Source organism: Thamnophis sirtalis, unplaced genomic scaffold (genome assembly GCF_051295495.1).
Source record: "Thamnophis sirtalis isolate CommonGarterSnake01/CBP01778 unplaced genomic scaffold, rThaSir2_p1.2 scaffold_11, whole genome shotgun sequence".
Lineage (NCBI taxonomy): Eukaryota > Metazoa > Chordata > Lepidosauria > Squamata > Natricidae > Thamnophis > Thamnophis sirtalis.
In genome coordinates this window covers 62052852-62069664 of record NW_028261391.1, presented here as the reverse complement: position 1 = coordinate 62069664, position 16813 = coordinate 62052852, and the positions used below count along the sequence as shown (strand labels likewise).

Here is a 16813-nt window from a genome sequence, read left to right as displayed (position 1 = left end):
AGAAAAAAGAATCTTTTATGGAGAAGTTGAGCAATATATTTTTCAAGAATACACAGCAATTGGAAATTATTAGTTTTATCTACTGGAAGAATTTGCTTATGGGTGAATTACCACATACAAGAAATGCAGAGTTAACTATGGCTGAAATTCATAGCAAGCAATACAGTTTGTAAGGTATATGCGTATGCTGATTCCTCACAACCAATTTTAATCATAAGAAGACAGAACATGAGTGTTAATAAATCAATATTGTAGTTGAAGGGAACAGTTGAAGGGAAACTATTCGCAGCTATCTTCCAAGTCCTTTTCTGTATCCAGAATATATATATGTTTTTTTTATTTGTGCTGATAAATAAATAAAGGGAGACTAGTATAGATCTATTTCAAGCTATTTAGCTCTCATCAGCTAGCCTAATGGCTAAGATCTCTGTCTAGTATGCCTAGTATGCAATATAGCCCAGATTCAAATCCCAGTAAGGGTATGGCTAGCTGATGAGAGCTAAATAGCTTGAAATAGATCTATACTAGTCTCCCTTTATTTATTTATCAGCACAAATAAAAAAACACAAATATAACAAAGGCAACAGTAAAAATATTGGGTTTCTGTCGTGATGGACTCTTGTGACGAGCCGATTGACAGATGATGGAAGCAGTTAGCTTCCTCCCATAATTGGGGCTTACCAGGGGTTATAAAAATCTTTATATATATATATATATATATAAAGATGGATATATGTGTGTGTGTGTGTATATATATATATATATATATATATATATATATATATATATATATATATATATATATATATATATGTGTGTGTGTGTGTGTGTGTGTGTGTGTGTGTGTGTGTGTGTGTGTGTGTGTGTCTGTGTCTGTGTGTCTGTGTGTGTGTGTGTCTGTGTGTGTGTGTGTACGTACACAAACAAATACAACACAAATGTAACAAAGGCAACAGTAAAAATATTGGGTTTCTGTCTGGATGGTCTCTTATGACGAGCCGATGGACAGAGAATGGAAGCAGTGAACTTCCTCCCATATTTGGGCATACCAGGGGTTGTGACTTTAAATATATGTGTATGTGTATGTGTATGTATGTATGATGTATGTATGTATGTATGTATGTATGTATGTTGTATTTGTGCTGATAAATAAATAAAGGGAAACTAGTATAGATCTATTTCAAGCTATTTAGCTCTCATCAGCTAGCCATACCCTTACTGGGATTTGAACCTGGGCTATATTACATACTAGGCAGACATCTTAGCCATTAGGCCACAGGCTCTTATCCGTTATCAGCGAAGCCAGGGTGAAAGGTATCTATTAGATTTTTACAACCCCCAGTATGCCCAAATATGGGAGGAAGATCACTACTTCCATTCTCTATGACGAGCATATATATATGTAAAAATATTTATTTTATATTTATTTTTTTAAAGAAATTTATTTATTTGCCCAACTCTCTCCCTCACACAAACAAAGAAACTAAACTCAAGTAGCACTTGTGGCTTGTTCGCAAACCAGCCAGTAGAATGGACTAAAATACACTGAAGTCTATCTTTTAAGCATCTGGATAGCTTCTGTCATTTTGAACTCTGTATAAACTATAACCTCATGGTAAACACTCTGCAGAGTAGTCTCTTAATCCCGACGAGATGTTTGTTATTCTTTGACTGAATTAAAATGATCACTTGTATTATAAAATATATTTACATTTTATATTAAAAAAAACAACCTTGAAGACTTTTTCCATGTCATGATGGAATGCTGTTAAGAATATTTTTCCAAAATACATTCCTTTTAACATGAGGGTCAGATTGCTTCTCAATCTCCGAAACAGAAAAAACTTTTGCCAAATGTTTTAAATCTCACGTTCTAGGGATCAGCCAGATTCTTAAACTCTGAAGCAAAAATGAATGGTTTTTGCTGAATCATACATTCAGCAAAATTAAAGCTTACTTTCTAAATGTTGAGGATTAAAAAAAGGTTTGAAGTCCTAGTACACCTCAGAGCCAAAAGGAAAATAATTTAATTCCAGCTGCGGTAATATGATTATTATGGCATTACAATTCAGTTAGGCAGGATGTACTACAGCAATCCTATACACAGAAATTTAAGGGAGCCAACACAGAAATTTAAGGGAGCTTGTCAACAAACATGTTTAGAGTACTGCACACACAGCTTGTCTACATGCTGACTTACGTCTTGAGTGGCGTCTTCTTCTTTTTTGCAGGTTTATTTAGGCCATCTCCTTCTGATCCGTTAATTTCATTGACGTTGGCTGAGATCTCAAAGGACGCTGGAGGTTGTGTGGGAGAACTGGCAACTTTTGGGGACGACTTGAATGGATCGAGAGAGTCTTCGGAGATTTCTTGATCAAAGCTGTACGTTGTGGTGGTTTGCTGAGGAAGTTTTGGAGAGTCTTGCATTTTACAAGTGGAAGAGAAAGGGTTGAAGTTGGGGTCGTCCCATTTGTCGATATCAAAAGTATATGAGCCCTTGGAAACAGGAATCTCACTGGGTTCAGAAGGAGTCTTGGTTGGGCTTGTGGGAGTATTGTCGAGTTTCTCTCCAGTCTTTTTAGTCTTTGGCCTTCGGAGGGGCATTTTGGCCCCAGACTTTCTGCCCACTTTTTGGGGCAGAAGAGGACTCTCTGTCTGTTCCTCACCACTGCCTTTTTCCTCAGAGTAATCAAATTCCAACCTGACCGCTAAGCTTTTCACTGGAGGATCTTCTTGTCCCCCGGTGTCTGATGGTGTCACCTCCACAGCTTCTGGTGTTGTGGTAAGAGATACAGTTTCCTTGTTGGCAAGTGGAGAGTTCTCTCCTTGGCTATCTCCTGATACAGGAATTTCTTCTGAGTTGTTTGGATCAAATGGACTCAATGTCTCCAGTACAGGAGTGTCCTCGTCTTTGTTGACAGTACTTTGGTGCTGTTGGTTGGCGCACTCAGGTTCAGTGGGCTCCAAAGTTTCTTCAGAAACTTTTTCGTCACTTGAGGCAGCAGGATCTTGCTTGAGGTCTGATATTCCTGGTTCTTTTACCGGAGAAACATCCAAGGTTTTTTTTGCTAATTGTTTTTTCTTTAAGGAAGCTGGCCTAGGCTTTTTTGTGCGCTTAAGAGTGCTAGAAGCACTGCTTGAACCAGCACCAAAAGTATCTGTTGCAGAACCTGCTGTCTCGTTAGTCCCAGGAAAAGAGGCGCCATCAAATTCTCCAGCTTGCAAACTAAGGGAACGAGATAATGTAGATCTAGAAACTGGGACAGAATCTGTGGATTTTCTTCTAACGTGGGACTTGGAATCCCAACTTGGTGTGTCCAGGGAGCTTGGGTCCACACCTTGTGAGGAATCTACAACTTCAATGCTATCGAAGTCTAGGTTGTAAGTCCCGCTGCTAGCAATTGGCTTGTCTTCATCAAAAACTGTAGAAAATGAGTGGGATGGAGGGAGCAGTGGAGTTTCTTCAACTGGTTCACAATGAGGAACATCAGCTACTGTTATTGTTTCATCAGAAAAACCTATAAAAAGCAGAGGGAAAAAGTTATCAGCATTTAGGAATGTTGAAACTGAAATATCTAGAGAAAGAGCCGAGGTGGCGCAGTGGGTAGAGTGCAGTACTGCAGGCTACTTCAGCTGACTGCTAGTTCGGCAGTTCGGCGGTTCAAATCTCACCGGCTCAAGGTTGACTCAGCCTTCCATCCTTCTGAGGTGGGTAAAATGAGTACCCAGATTGTTGGGGGCGATATGCTGACTCTGTAAAACCGCTTAGAGAGGGCTGAAAACCCTATGAAGCTGTATATAAGTCTAACTGCTATTGCTAAAAGAAAGCAGGCTATATGCATCCCATAATTCAGGATACTTTTCTTTTCAAATGATCAGTTCCTTTAACCCTAACTATTTCTTTTTTCTCACCCTTCTCTCTCCCGCCACCCAATCTTTCTCAAGATAAGCATTCAAATCAGGAAACACAAGAGATAAACAAAAAATAAGAAGCAAGAAGTGAATCATTTTTTTGTTTACCAAAAGCAATTGTGGATTTTATTTTGAATATATTTACTTTAAAAATAGAACACAGGTAAATTATATTTTATCATACGAAGTCTTTTATTACAATTGTAGATCAGAAAAAAATATTTTAGAATTGTGCCAGTCAACAGAATGCTTATCAAGAAATCACTATAGTGAAAATCAATATTGAGAGCAAATCAAATTCCTTTAACTTTGAAAACCAAATAGGAAACATGTTGTAAACAAGAAAGAAGCTGCATGTATTTGCCCTTATCTGAACTTCAAACTACTATAAGATTTGTTGCATGAGGCAGGATAGGCCTGTTCAGAACTTAAGAAAGGAACAAGCAAACTGATAGACACACATTCTGTACTATTGTCTTTCATCCTATTAAGCCCTAATACTCTGTCAGCAGATTTTGGCTGATAATGCAGAGACAAGCTTTCAGAGAGTGACTGAGATTTATCTGATACTGTCTTGCAAGATGGTGAAAGCTGTGTTGTAGCAGTACAATGCAAAGTCTTCTCCCTTTATATGTTGTGATATCAGATGCATAAAAAGGATGGTGTTTGTAGTTTCTTTTTTTTAACCTTCCAAGGTAGCTACTGGGTTAAAATAATTTAAAACTTGTAGAAACTGGCAGGCATGGTCCATCTCAAAAATTATAAACATGTTTAGTACCTTAGTGCAGTAACTACAATTTTATGATGCCATCCCTTAAAATAAATCTGACCATTCTAAATTCTTAGATACTAAATAGGCTTATTGAGTGCAAATGCTGATTTCATTTGAATATGACTTCCCTACCAGAATACCAAATTGATTAATTTAAATTTAAATTACCAGACCACACTGCCCTTCCTTCAGCTAAACAATTACATTCTTATTATATTTCCAATGGATAAGGCACTAATGGTAAAGAATCAAAGTGGAAATAATTTACAGCATTATTACTGGCTGTCAATGTTGATGTATTCAGTAGATGAATTGTCATTTCCCCCTAGCAATTATTGTAGTAGTCATGTGATTTCATAAAGTGTCTCTTAAGAACAAAGCATATTCACAGACTATTTAATGATTCCAGTAGACAATTATTTGAGCTATTGCTATTGCTATTAAGCCTACTTTATTTTGATGGAAAATTATTGCAAAATTCAATGATTTAATCATAGGAGTTTTACATGCTATTTAAAAAAGAAAGAAAACACTGAGCTTATGTATCTGACTGCTACAATATCTAAACAGCTTCATTATATTCACAGTAAAAGAATGCACATTCACAATATATAATGTTTTGTCTGAATGTGAGGGGTTCCGTTATCGTCATATAAGCATCTAAACACAGTCGGCCCAAAAGATATCGTGACCTGACAAAAGGGCGAATGACAAAACCATGCCCAACTAAACCGCGTCGCTAGAACCGTGACATCATCAACGTGCCGACAACAGCGCGCCGACAACAGCACAGAGGCAGAAGGGCGCTTTACAACAGCACGTCGACAGAAAGCCGATTTAACTTAAGGTAAGGGTTAGGTTTAGGCTTAGGTTTAGGGTTAAGTTTAGGGTTAGGTTTAGGGTTAGGTTTAGTGTTACGTTTAGTATTACGTTTAGGGTTAGGGTTAGCGTTACGTTTAGGGTTAGGGTTAGCGTTATGTTTAGGGTTAGGGTTAGTGTTATGTTTTGGGTTAGGTTTAGGTTTACAGCGCGCTTCTGTCACCGCACTGTTATTACCGCGATTCAGCCTCATTCGTCGGAGCGCTTTAGAATACGTGGTTTTGTCACCGCGGTTTAGTCGGGCGTGGTTTTGTTGTTTGCCCTTTTGTCGGTGAACCAAAAGATATACCCATATTCTGCGGAGGTGGAATTATATCTACCAATGTTTTTTAGCATGTTAATTACATTTACAAAACTACCCATTGAATATTTATCTCAATGAAAGAGCAAAAACGCAAAGGAGAATCCAAAAATTGAGGTCGGGGGCCAGAGACATCTTTTTCTCAGCATGCATGCCCAGCATCGTTCATTAAGTCATCCTACTATAGATGTGAAGATTCGTAATGTCAGACAGATCCTTACCTCTAAAAAGGAAAAACCAGTACCAGCACATGGACGATTTCTTTCAAAGTAAACACCAATAAAGTATGGACTTTTGATGAAGGACAACCTACATGCTCTCTGGATATGGATTTATTTTTATTGCCTGACTTTAATTACAACTGCTCTGGCCAGCTGAGCTGCTATACACTTTTCATGTAAGGAGTTCACTTTTACACGCTGATCAGATGGTACTCTTTGGCTGCAATCCCCTACTTGGCAGTATCTTCCATTGAGGTTAATTGGCTTACATTATGATTAGCCTTACATAATGTTGCCATACTGGTAAGACAACGCAAACTGATGTATCGGACACAACTATGATGATCTGCCATCATTGCAATTTACATGCGATTATTGGGGTCTTGATTGGATTTGAATTTGGATTTATGGGTTTGGATTTATGTAATATACTATTTCCAATTTTCACATAGTTTGTAATTCCTATAAAATGAATTCCAGAGCTAAAATGAATTTTTTCTTGAACAATACTGATCTCTTGTCCAAATGCCAAAGCCATTTCAAATTCTGACATTCTACGTGATGCTCAAAATTGGTATTTAGTCATATTTTATTTCATGTAACTTTATCCATCCAGCTTTCTTTGCACTCCATGTGATGTCATTATTAACTAGAATTATCCTTCTACATCAGCATTTTCCAGCCTGATACTAGGCCAGTGATTTATCTTGCATAGACATTAAGATAAATCATGTATCTAATTTCATGGATCCCAATTTTCTTTATAAAAACCAGTGTTAAGAGTGTCAACTTCTTAATTTTTGTATATAGGGGCTTTATTTAAGACCAAATTGCACCTAAGTTACAAACTGGCAGTAGGACATTCAAGCCCTCTACACTTTCTTTTTACCTTTTAATTTTATTTTGATAGAGTGAGCTTTGTGACTTTACTAACTGGCCTTTGTTCTTTAGGAAATTCTCCAGTTTTTCTCATATTTTGATCTTTCTCTCAAGATCAGGTGCTTCGATAAGAGACCACCAGAAAAAGTTTGATTCATGCGCCCAACACATATATTGGGAGTCCTTTTTCGCGAATTCAGATTTGCTTGTAGACAAGTCCCACATTTTATGACTATTTATTTACTTATTTTATCACTGTATGTGAATGCCCATTGTTTTGGGTGAGTCTCAAGGACTAAACACCTCTAATCAAGATAAAAACTAAAATAAAATATGATTAACCAATAAAATAAAAACATATTGTACCATAAACCAGATAACAGTATTAATATCGGGCAACAGGTTCATTTACTTCCACACTTAAATATCCTGGTCTTTTATATTAAGTATTCCTACAATGAATTTATTTGTTCCAACACATTATTTTTCTAATGAACTCACCACATTATCACTATTAGAAGTATTCAAAGACCTGCTTTTGCAGTTAATTTACTAGAGTACACAATGTAGAATAATTCCCAGTACGGGAATAATTCCCAGCACGGAGTATTTTCCTCGTTTTTTTATACTCTTAACTTCAAAAGTGCATACACATGTTACCCTAAGAACCCTGTTCAATGTATTAAAGAAAACAGAACAATCAAGTGGAAAAACCATTCCAGGAAGCTTTGAATAGTAGACAATGCAGCTTTGTGTCTGGAGAGGTTTTTTTTTTTTATAATCCTGCCCTCTTGACACTAAAAACTGGTCAGAAATGAAAGGAATGTTGTCCTTTTACTTCAAAGCAGCCTCCACCAGGGAGTTTCACTATTCATGACATTTAATCACAGAGACTGGAGTTTTTCTGTTACATTAAGTCTGGCATGGCTTTGCCTTATGAGTAGTACTGGGCTTTGGATAATATCACACCAGAGATCTTTTGGGTTGGACTATAAATACATGTAGAACATAAGGAAGTAACCATGGATATAAATCATACATAAATAGGAAGTGTTTATTACATTTACATCCAGTCTTTCATTCAGAAACTCAACTAACTTAGCTGATATGGAAAGTTGCTATAAAAAGAAAGGTAATCTTTCTTTTTACTTTGGACAGTTGTGCATATAGTCCTTTTTAGTACTTAAAACACAGAAGGAAGAAAAAGGATAACAGAAAGGGAGAGAAATAAACAGGAATAAAACTGGAAATTCAGAATGAGTTGGAATTTAATTTTGTAATTAACTACTTGTATGTATTATTTGTTGTTGTTATTATTATTACTGTTATTTTTTTAAAACTTTAGATACACTTTACTGTTATTTTTTTGAGGGTGGACTTCTCATTCACCATAGAATTCTAGATTTTTCACCTCTTATTGTATTAACTTTGCATTCACTGCAAAGGGTTTGAAAGCAGAAGATCAGACCAGATATTCTAACTGTTACAGGCTGTGATGTATTTATTTACAATATTTTGCAACTTGCTTGATCCCAAACCTCTGAATTCTAACGGAAGCCAAGGTTCATCGTAAGCAAAGATGCACAAACTGAGTCTTAAGTTTCCATTTCTCTCTGTGTACACAAACATAAACACAGACATATATGTGGGGAGGGTGGATGGGTTAGGGGAAGTTGGGAAACTAATGAGGGGTTAATATTTTACAGCATTCCTATCCAACTTACTTGGAGGCTCGGAGTTCTCTTGACCTTTGTCAGGTGTGCTGGGACTGTAACCTGAAAAATGCAAAAAAATCAAGAAGTGACTTAGGTCTGGACAAAAGCTTAGCACGTTTTAATGGGCTCCAGTTTTATTTAAATTGACTACAAACAACACAATTATACTAACAATTTTTAAAAGGGCTCCAGCAACTGCATCAGAGGTGGGTTCCTACCAGTTCGCACCTATTTGGTAGAACCGGTTCGTCAAATCTACCGAACCGGTTAGAAGAGGTTCCACCAGTGGACCCGGAAAGCAGGCCACACCTACAGAAGAGGTTCCTAAATTTTTTGAAACCCACCACTGGTCCTTGGATATGATTATTCTACACTATCATGCTCATATTTATAAAACTCAGTGCCTCTGTGAAAGGGAAGGATGACTACTGCGTTTGTGGTGCAATCAGAACATTGCGTGTGTTGAAGTTGTTTTAACGCAAACCAAATATGTCTTTTAAAAAACAAGTTTACATCCTATTCTTATGCATGCCAGTGCTGTGTGTGAGGTGATTTAAGGTGGTTCTGACAAGTGTCATCGGCATCTTCATATCCGGTCACATGGGTGGCAAGCCACTCCCACAAAGGAGGCCACACCCACATAGTAGGTTCGAACAATTTTTGAAACCCACCACTGAACTGCATCCAGCACTTTATAGAGAGGGCAAGTAGAAGTTCCTACCCTGAGGTACACCATATCAGCTAGACAAGGTAGAAAAGTAGTAAAAGGTTTAGTCACTATTGGTGAGAGAAGCAAAACTGATTCCCAAACGCTGAATCCCATCAGTAAATTACTGTCAGATACAAGAAGTCAAAAAATATGGGGAAAGTTTCTAGTTATTAAGGAGATCAGCTTGGATATAATTCTCATCTTCGCTGTTCATATACTTGTGTGAAATATGCAAAAGAAATGCCATCCAATAGGCATTTAATTGTTTGATCAGTGGTACAGGTGGTCCTCGAGATAAAACAGTTTGCACAGTGGCCGTTCAAAGTTGCAACGGCACTGGAAAACTCTTTTTCTAAGAGTTCGAAGAGTTCACACTTAGAACTCTTGCAGTATCTCATGGTCACGTGATCAAAATTCAGACCCTTGGCAATGGACTCATATTTATGACAGTTGCAGGGTCCCGGGGTCACGTGATTCCCTTTTGTGACTTTTTGATAAGCAAGGTCAATGAGGTAGCCACATTAATTTAACAACTGTGCCACTAATTTAACAACTATAGTGATTCACTTAACAACTGTGGCAGAAAAGCTTGTAAAATGGGGGGGAAATTCCCCTCAACAAATGTCTCGCTTAGCAACAACAATGTGGTGCTCTATTGTGGACGTAAGCTGAGGACTAGCTGTATTCCCTTTTTCTGTGATATATGTTATTTTCTTTTAAATTTTTGTTAGTTCTAAATTCTATCTAGAGGAATCAGGAGGTCTCAAAACTTAAATATTAAATTTAAATGTGTTTATACAAGCTCTTACAGGTAATGAGATAATCTGTAATTTTAACTAACATATAAAGTTGCTTTAAAATAAAGCTTGATGGCTAACCAATGGTCACTTTGCAAGTTCTCAATCAGAATTATTGCTAATGGTTAAACCTTTCTACTACCAAGCTAAGAGTCTGTAGAGATTCTCAGTCATCCTGGTCATGGTTGTCCCAAAGGTTTTTTTTTCAGGAGACAACTGGACTTTCTTGTTTTTCCTTTTGAAGATATTTTGCATCTCATCCAAGAAGCTTCTTCAGCTCTGACAGGATAGCGGGGAATGGAAGGATTTATATTTCTTGCAGACAGCTGGTCATTTGCATCCTTTTAGAGGGTTGTTGGAGCACTTGGAGGTTTATTTGTGTCACCTAAGTAGTACTCCTAGTTCTTGTGGTCTGCAATTTTTCCTCTGGAAATCCATTCCTATTTCTGACTCTGACTATTCTGTCAGAGCTGAAGAAGCTTCTTGGATGAAAAGTGAAACATCTTCAAAACAAAAACAAAAAAGTCCAGTTGCCTCCTGAAAAAGCACCTTTGGGACAACCATTACAGAGATGACTGAGAATCTCTACAGACTTTTAGCTATACAGAGCGTAACCCGTCAAAACCGCGCTCGACTAAACCGCGCCTGATTAAACCGCGTCGCTGATGTCATCAACAGCCAGCGCGGAGAAAGAAGGGCGCTTTAAATAGCACTTTGAAAGCAAGCCGATTCAACTTAAGGTAAGGGTTAGGTTTAGGGTTAGGTTTAGGGTTAGGTTAAGGGTTAGGGTTAGGTTAAGGGTTAGGATTAGGTTTAGGGTTAGGTTAAGGGTTAGGTTTAGGGTTAGGTTAAGGGGTTAGGGTTAGGGTTAGAGTTAGGTTTAGGTTTAGCGGTTAATTTTAGGTTTAGGGTTTACAGTGTGCTTCTGTCTCCATGCTGTTGTCGCCCTGTTGATGACATCAGCGACGCGGTTTAGTCAGGCGCGGTTTAGTCGGGCGCAGTTTTGTGGTGGAACCATACAATTTGGGATGAATTCCCTTTGAATGGTTTGAGAGTAGGAATGGATTTCCAGAGTAAAAATTGCAGACTACAGGAACCAGGAGTGGCCACCTACTCAGGTGACACAGATAAAACTTCAAGTGCTTCAACAACCCTCTAAAAGAATGCATTTTGTTTTACAGATTAACAGAGTTGAAAGGGACCTTGTAGGTCATCTAGTTCAACCACCAGTCCAAGGAAGAGACCCTACACCATTTCTGACAGATGGCAGTCCAGTCTCTTCTTGAAAGATTCCAGTGATGAAGCTCCCACAACTTCTGAAGGCTACTTCTGTTCCATTGCTTGATTGCTCTCACTGTCAGAAAATGTATCCTTATTTCCAGGTTAAACCTCTCCTTGTTCAGTTTCCATCCATTATTCCTTGTCTGGCCTATAGGTTCTTTGGGAAATTCCTCTCTGTGGCAGCCCCTCAAATATTGGAAGACTGCTATCATGTCTCCCCTGATCCTTCTCCTCACTAGACTAGCCATGCCCAGTTCCATTCTCCACTATCCTGCCAGAGCTGAAGAAGCTTCTTGGATGAGAAGCAAGATGTCTTCAAAAGAAAAAAAAAACAAGAAAGTCCAGTTGCCTCCTGAAAAAGCACTTTTGGTACTACCAACCTACCAAAATCCCTCAGGAATACGAAGCCTCTTGGGATTACCAATCCGTTCTGGGGCTCACCAAGTGCTCAAACTGTACATGTGCAAAGTAGCCCATTCTATTCACTGTACAATTGTTACCTGGGTCTTCTGATGGAAGCTGAGGTGTTATTTCTTGTTCCTCTATGTCGAATGCTACAATTTCAGGTGGGAGTTGCGGTAGCGGAGATGCAGCCTTTACAGGAGTTGTAGATTCTGGTGTTTCAAATGCTTCTTCAGAGTCTGAACTCCTGAGCACACATAACAAACGAGGGAGGGAAAAGCAAGGTGTTACATGACTATTTTTTTCTCCCCGCCAAGAGCAAGTCAAACAAAAACAACTTTTGCAAAGTTCGCACAGCTCTCCTATCTAAGGAAGCAAGAATACCTCTGCTTTTTTTTTTCAGAGCTCCTGAGAAACTATTAGGCATTTTTTTTTTCGCAGCATGATTTCTGGAGCAGAATATCATGTTCTCAACTTTATTTGGAAGAAATCTTGATACTAAAAGATTTCAAGACATCACAAAAGCAGACATGCAGGCAGGATAAAGTGAAAGGCGCTGGAAAAAAAAGCCTTCCTTTGTGGCATAAAGGAGGCTTCAGCACAGACAAACAAGAAAGCAATGTTAATGGAATCTGTTGATAGGATGTTGGATTTTTATTTTTCTTGGCACAAGCATAAAGCAAACCTAATAAGCAAAATCTTAATGAGAGTCTCATGATGCTCTCAAGTCTGAAGAGATCTACCTTGATGTGCAGCTGAATGAGAGTTCCTACAAAACAAGAAAATAGGGCCTTTAGGTGGACATTGGAGGCTGTCTCACCTTTTAGACTAAAGTACTGTTAATGGAGACAAGAGATTCATTTTTCACAGTTCACACAAAACACAGACATTCCCGGTATATGGGAAAGCATCCTTGCTTTCTTCAGAATTGCTGGCTTTCAGTAAAGTCATTGATTCATTGATTCATTGATTGATTCATTGATTGATTGATTGATTCATTCATTCATTCATTCATTCATTCATTCATTCATTCATTCATTCATTCATTCACACCTTCATTTCTTTTAATTTTTCATGTTTCAAAAGTTTTATTTTTTTTTAAGGCAAACATTTCATCATTCCTCAATCAGTAAGACACCGAAGTACAATTTCTTGTATATCAAAATAATTCTAGTTTACCACCAAATTCTTGTCTAGCCTAATATATACCCCTCCCTCCCTCCCCCCTCCCCCAACCCCCCTCCACCTTCCCCCCCCCCGACTTCCCAGAATCCGTACACGGTATGGATTTCTAACAAACACAGTCTAAAATCTATTGGGGGAAAAAAAAGAAATAAAAATAATAATAACATTCTACATTGACCTTAGCTTCTTCTTGCTGAACCTACTTTAAACAATTTAAATCATTTCTGATCTTAAGCATAGGCTAACTGGAATTTCTTGGTCCCATATTTATTTTGTATATCATTTCTTTTAATTTTTAAAGATTTTTATTAACAAACATGTAAAATACACCCACACAAAAATTAGACATACACCACATTTATACAATACAGTGCGAACAGGAACTTCCTGTTTTTCATATTAGCAATCATCAATCAATATCGCTCACATTATATTATTTCCCCATCTATCGTATTTCATTTAAATTTCACCATTCTTAACCCTCTTATTTTACTCATAACTATTATTTTTGAGTGTCGTTATATTCTTTCACTGATTTTTGTTTCTTTCCTCCATCCACCTATACCATTTATCCCATATCTGGTAGAATTCTGAATCTTCCTTTCCCTGTATTTCTTTCTTAGTTTGTTTTTCCATTTCTGGGCAAAAGCGATCCTTGCCGCTGTAAGTATATGTAGTGTTAAATATTGGATTTCTTTTTTGTATTTCACCGACATAATTCCTAATAAAAAAAATTCACACCTTCATTTCATATATCCTGAGTGTCCCATTCATCACATATGACAATTTTGACAACTTTATCACACCTATTGCCATAAAATTATTTAGACTACTTTAAAATAATATTTTAAACCATTTTCTGCATTTGAACTTAATTTTTAAAACTACTTCAAATAAATAAGCAGACACTGAAGAACAAGATAAACACCACCATAAATGAAGTATGCAAAGGTAGAAGTAATTAAATAACTAAAGATGGAGCATTTTATCCTCCATAAGGCAATGTGCAAATGTTCTGGATTATAACTTTCCCCATCAGTGGCTGACAGTAATACTGGGAATTATGGGTTTTGGTCTAGTGGTTAAGGGGCTGGACTAGAAGAGGAGAGGTCTGAGTTCTACTCCTGAATTAGGTATGGAATCAGTTGGGCCAGTCACTTTTACCACTAAGCGTGACCAGACAAATGCGTGCACGACAAAAGCGCGCCGACGAAACCACGTCGCGAAAACCATGACATCATCAACGCACCCACAACAGTGCACTGACAAAAGCGCGCTGACAGAAGCGCGATTTAAGTTAAGGTAAGGGTTAGGTTCAGGGTTAGTTTTAGGGTTAGTTTTAGGGTTAGGTTCAGAGCGCGCTTCTGTCGGCGCGCTGTTGTCGGCGTGCTTCCTGCGCTCATTTGTCGGCGCGATTTAGAACTCGCGGTTTTGTTGCCGCGGTTTCATCGGGCGTGCTTTTGTCGAGCGCGCATTTGTCGGGGAACCACCACTAAGAAGACAGCAATAGCAAACCAGTTCTGAAAATGCCTAAAAAAAACTCCATAAACTTGTCCATGCAGTCAAGAGAAATCAAAGCTCACTTGAAGGCATCACAGTGTCTAGTACACCTGTAGGATGCCAAATGGTGACAGGTTACTTTAGTAAAAATGATCTTGAAAGTAAATAGTATACAATGAATTTTAAGATCCACAAAGATGAAGTTAAAACGAATTATCATTTGAGTTTATGGATATCATGGAGCTGAAAATAAACAAAGGTTTGTTTTTATGAATGAAATGGAAAAACACTAGTTATAGAGCCGAAGAAGCTTCTTGGATGAGAAGCAAAATATCTTCAAAGAAAAACCAGAAAGTCCAGTTGCCTCTTGAAAAAGCACCTTTGGGACAACCATGAGCTGGATGCTATAAAGAATTCCTTTTCAATGACAATGGACAATTGCCTGAACTGGCATTTCGACATGAATCATTTAAGTCGGGATTTTGGTAGGATGTCTAAAAAGGTGGTAGGTAACTATTTTTTGGTATTCTTCCTGATTTTGAGGGATTTCTCTCCTCTCTGTTATTTCTGCAGAATATCAGTGACGTTTTATCTGACACTGATAGACATTCAGCTGTCTAGAACCAGCCATCCTTTCCAAAACTACTTGCTTTATTAAATCTGTGCAAAACCAAAATATTTTTGGTAAATTCTTCCAATTTCCTTTTATTTTTTTTCATTTTGCTTACATTTATTTTAAGTAAAATTGCCAGCAGCTGACGTACTTTTGCTGTTTATTATAGCTCCTCAAAACACATTTAAAAAAAATAGTTTTGGGGTTCAGTCTATGTTTGTGCAAGGTGTAAACGTAAATCATCCCAACTTCCCAATATAGTACCACTCTGAATCAGCATAAATACATTTATTCTGTTGAAGAAAAATAAAAATTACACTACTATAGCGAAGGACCTTCCCTGGACACATTAACCTTTGAAACTTTATGATCTCTTTGCTTAATCCCTTATCCTATTTAAATAAAGATGAAAGCATTTTTTTTAAAAAAAAATCAACATACACTATTATTTTCAATAAGAGCTATTATCAGAATAAAAGCACAACCTATTTTTTTTACAAAGGTTATCTTTGTTAGGTTTACATTATATATTACCTCACAGTAAACATATGTCAGACACGTTCTGTTTCAAACACTTGCTGAAAACATATGGTTCAAAGATGGCATTCTTATCTGATGTACTATTGTTTTACATTTTGTCCATACTCTTAATAAATAACATTTTCTTCTCCTTATATATGCTACAGGCACTTCTTCGGGCTTATCTGGAAATTTTTAAGCAGTAGAAACAAAAAGAGAGGAAGACTGATGACTTATCTCTCTTAACCAGACACAATCCCATTGACCATAATTCCCAAAAATAAAATTAAAAATAAGGGGTCCCATTCACATTCCACATAAATTAAGTAAGATTGTGCTATTTCATTTCAGTTAACCCTGCATTGTAAAACGTAGAGCAGCTTTTGTTTTTGAATCAGAAATGTTACCTAGCTAATTTTTTTTTGTTTAAAGTTTAATTTAACCTTTCATACCACTCCTTCTCAGACTTCAGAACTATAGTTCCTTATCTATCTGTTAGCAACTTAAAATGTAAAGTTCAATAAAAATGGTAGGGTTGGTTTTTTTGCCTGGTATCTAGAAGATACTGATAACAGAATAAATCACTTAAGAATGAAGATATATAACTGGCTGAGTTAAGAAAGTCTTTTCCTTAGCTGATGAGATATACCTATACATCAGTGTTTTTCAACCTTGGCGACTTGAAGAGGTTTGCACTTCAATTCCCAGAATTCTCCCATGCTGGCTGGAGACTTCTGGGAGTTAAAGTTCAAACCTCTTCAAGTCACCAAGGTTGAGAAACACTGATGTACCGTATATGGAGCCGAAGTGGCGCAGTGGTTAGGGTGCAGTACTGCAGGCCACTTCAGCTGACTGTTATCTGCAGTTCACTGGTTCAAATCTCACCGGCTCAGGGTTGACTCAGCCTTCCATCCTTCCGAGGTGGGTGAAATGAGGACCCAGACTGTGGGGGCAATTTGCTGACTCAATTTGCTAAAAATCTGTAAACCGCTTAGAGAGGGCTGAAAGCTCTATGAAGCGGTATATAAGTCTAATAAATAAATAAATAAAATATGCTATGGGACCGGCATTCCTGCCAGAGCATGGTTCCACATCACTTTGACCTGGGATGAGAAACCAACATGGAGA

The 16813-nt window shown here is 37.6% G+C and overlaps 1 protein-coding gene across 3 annotated transcripts in view; it reads right to left on the bottom strand.

Moving 5' to 3' along the window:
• The window catches only part of TACC2 (transforming acidic coiled-coil containing protein 2), a 154419-nt gene that overhangs the window by 51967 nt on the left and 85639 nt on the right, over positions 1-16813 (bottom strand). For all 3 annotated transcript variants that reach the window (XM_087725921.1, XM_087725922.1, XM_087725923.1), the window contains 3 exons: positions 11967-12115; positions 8689-8739; positions 2201-3518 (listed from right to left, as the gene is read on the bottom strand). In XM_087725921.1, the coding sequence (XP_087582047.1) occupies positions 2201-3518; positions 8689-8739; positions 11967-12115 (1518 nt within the window). The remainder of the gene's footprint in view (positions 1-2200; positions 3519-8688; positions 8740-11966; positions 12116-16813) is intronic.